The 2,949-nt window shown below is 36.2% G+C and overlaps 1 protein-coding gene across 1 annotated transcript; it reads left to right on the forward strand.

Moving 5' to 3' along the window:
* Nucleotides 1–348: 348 nt before the first annotated feature.
* Nucleotides 349–2,221, forward strand: LOC147849910 (uncharacterized). The gene is made up of 4 exons (XM_087337280.1): nt 349–978; nt 1,080–1,419; nt 1,517–1,681; nt 1,811–2,221. Exons 1-4 carry the CDS (start codon nt 443–445, stop codon nt 2,219–2,221), a joined length of 1,452 nt encoding a protein of 483 aa, XP_087193406.1. The 5' UTR covers nt 349–442.
* Nucleotides 2,222–2,949: the final 728 nt, after the last annotated feature.

Below are 2,949 nucleotides of genomic sequence, written 5' to 3' on the forward strand. Positions count from 1 at the left end.
GAACGTGAGATGTATCATTGAAGCAAATTTGTCATTTAATCTACTAAAGAAACCATGTTGGCGGAACATGTTAGAAGCTTTCTCTACAATTGGAGAGAAACATAGTGGAGTCACATATAATTACATGAGGACGAAAGGCTTGAAAAATGAGGTTATATCCTTGCAAGGAAAGTTAGAAAGGGTAAGAGGATTATGGCCCAAGTATGGTTGTTCTATACTAACAGATGGATGGGTTGATGTTTCTCATAGGCAACTTGTAAATGTCCTCGTATCATCTTGGTATGGGACAATGTTCCTCAAGTCCATTGATTGCAGCCATGCTAATACAACACCAATAGCTAATAGCTCTTGGTTAGCTGAAAGAATTTCAGAGGCAATTAGAGAGGTTGGTAAGGAAAATGTGGTCCAAGTCATTTCAGACAATGCATCTAGTTGTGTCTGCATGGGGTCTTTGCTAGAATCAGAGTTCCCTAATATTGTTTGGACTCCATGTGCAACACATTCTTTGGATCTGCTTTTGGAGGACATTGGTCAGTTGCCTTGGATGAAAAGTATTATGATGGAAGCAAATACTATTGTATGTTTTTTTTGCAAGAAGAGGAATGCTAGGAAATTTTTTTCGGCTCACAGTAACCTCGCCATCTTGAGACCTTCCAAGACAAGGTTTGGTGTGATGTATCTTGTCGTACAACGTTTGCTCAAAGTTTGGCATCCTCTTGAGCAAATAGTGGTGAGTGACATGTGGAGGTCTTGGTTAGATTGCAATAAGCCAGATGCAATGAATGTAAAGAACTACATCCTTGGTCCTACTACTGAGTCCTCGTTTCAAGTTGTTTTGACCCTAATGGCACCATTGTATAGTGTTTTACGACTTACTGATAGGGAGGGATCCACTATTGGATTGTTATATGAGTTTATGCGAAGAAGCAAAGATATTTTAGCAAAAGGAGTGGAAGAAAACATCCCCCACAAATCCAAGTAAGTTTCATATTTATTTTAATTTGTTATGGTTTCCTAAAATTAAACCTTCAATTGTTTGTTCATGTTTTAAGATTGATTCATTTGTAAAACCCTTTTAGGTATGAGGATGTTTTGAAGTTATTTGCTATACGATGGAAATGGTTCAAGAGGCCAATCCACCTTGTAGCTCATTTGTTACATCCGATATGGAGAGAGGAGGCTACATTTATTAACCCTGAGTTAATGGATGCATGGATGAGTTATGTGGAAAAATTGTACTCGACACTTGAATGTGATATCTTATTTCGTGAATTGCATGAATATCGGAATGGTACAGGGACATTTAGTTATGCATTAGCACGTGAGGAGAGATCTATGATGACGCCAGTCACTTGGTGGGAAAATTTTGGTGGAAGAACTCCAAAGCTCCAAGCATTAGTTGTTCGCATATTATCCCAAGTGTCAAGTGTTGAAAAAATGATCAATTTTATAGTTAAGTTCTGAAATAGTTCACTTTTGTGTACTACATTTTATTTCATATTTTACTTTTTATTAGGATTGCTCTTCTGGGGCAGCGGAAAGGAATTGGAATGCACATGCTCTCGCACATACAAAAAATAGAAACAGACTAAAGGTAGCACAACTTGAACAATTGGTATATGTGCGAGAGAACTTACGACTAGTTCGCAAGTTTGAGACTGTGAATGCATCTCCAATGCAGGTATTGTTTTATTCATTCTTTTTATAATTTATATTCCTCAATATTCTTAAGTACTAATAATTAGTTTCTGCCATCGACACACTAGTTTGTGATACTTAGAAGTTAAAGCTTTTATAAACTTGTTTGCAGGTGAATCCAAATGAGATAGATGTCTCTAAGACTCCTGATATTCCATCTATTAGCCATGAAAATGATATGGATAGAGAATTCTATGAAACTTATTTTCAAGAAACAATGAGCTTGAGAAGAAGGACAAGGAGCATGACAACATCACATATGACAACATCAAGCGATGGAGTCCCTACTAATCGAATACGAAGGCAAAGGCCAAGAAGAGATGATGAGCGGTCTTCTTATAATAGGAGAATAACACGATCAAGTACATTTGCTTCTTTACCACTAGAAGATCAAGATAATGTCAATGCAATAGAAGAAGCAGTTCATACTAATTATGATGATCTTATGGACGAAGAACAAGTGTTGATGTCATCAACTAACACAAAATCTGATGATGAAGATGGTGATGAGGACCAGATCTGAAGACAAATACTTCTAATTTCTATACGTTATTATTAAGCTCAATAACCTTATGTTACTTGTCTTTGATCTAAGCTCCATTTTGATACATTGGACATAGTTAGAGTTGTATCAATATCGTATTTTATTAAAGTAAAATTTTCATCATGTGGTTCTTTTTTACCTTCATTTACTTTCATGGACCTTGCAATATTTGATGTTATGTCTTGTTAAGGTTTTTGCTCTAAATTTTCTTGTTAGAATGCATTCTATTTCTTTGACCAAATGCAATGTGAGGGTATCTCAATGAATGGAATCACATTGGTGGGTCTATTGAAAGCTTGTTCCAATGTAGGATCTCTAGCCAAGTGTAAAGAAATTCATGTCGAGGTTGCAAAGAAAGGGTTAGAAATAGAAGCTCTTGTGGTGCATTAAATGAAGCACAAGAAATGTTTGAGAGAAATTTGGTTCGAGATATAGTTTCATGGAGATCACTCATGGCGGGAATCGGGATATGCTGAACATGGACATAATGTCATGATATGGCAAGACACGAACCCATGACCTTATGGTATATGGGTCGAGCTCTTAACCATCACACCATCTATTGTAATTCATAGGATATTATTTTCATTTATGTTTTACTATAAGAAAGTAATGTATATTCCAAATTTCTCTGGAACATTCTAGAAGTTTCAGGATTACTCCTGACAACACTATAAAAGAAGGCACTAGGCGTTATGTTGAACCAA

Source organism: Azolla caroliniana, unplaced genomic scaffold (genome assembly GCF_043228905.1).
Source record: "Azolla caroliniana isolate FFs.n. ecotype wild unplaced genomic scaffold, voAzoCaro1.0.p SCAF_22, whole genome shotgun sequence".
NCBI classification, from domain to species: Eukaryota; Viridiplantae; Streptophyta; class Polypodiopsida; order Salviniales; family Salviniaceae; genus Azolla; species Azolla caroliniana.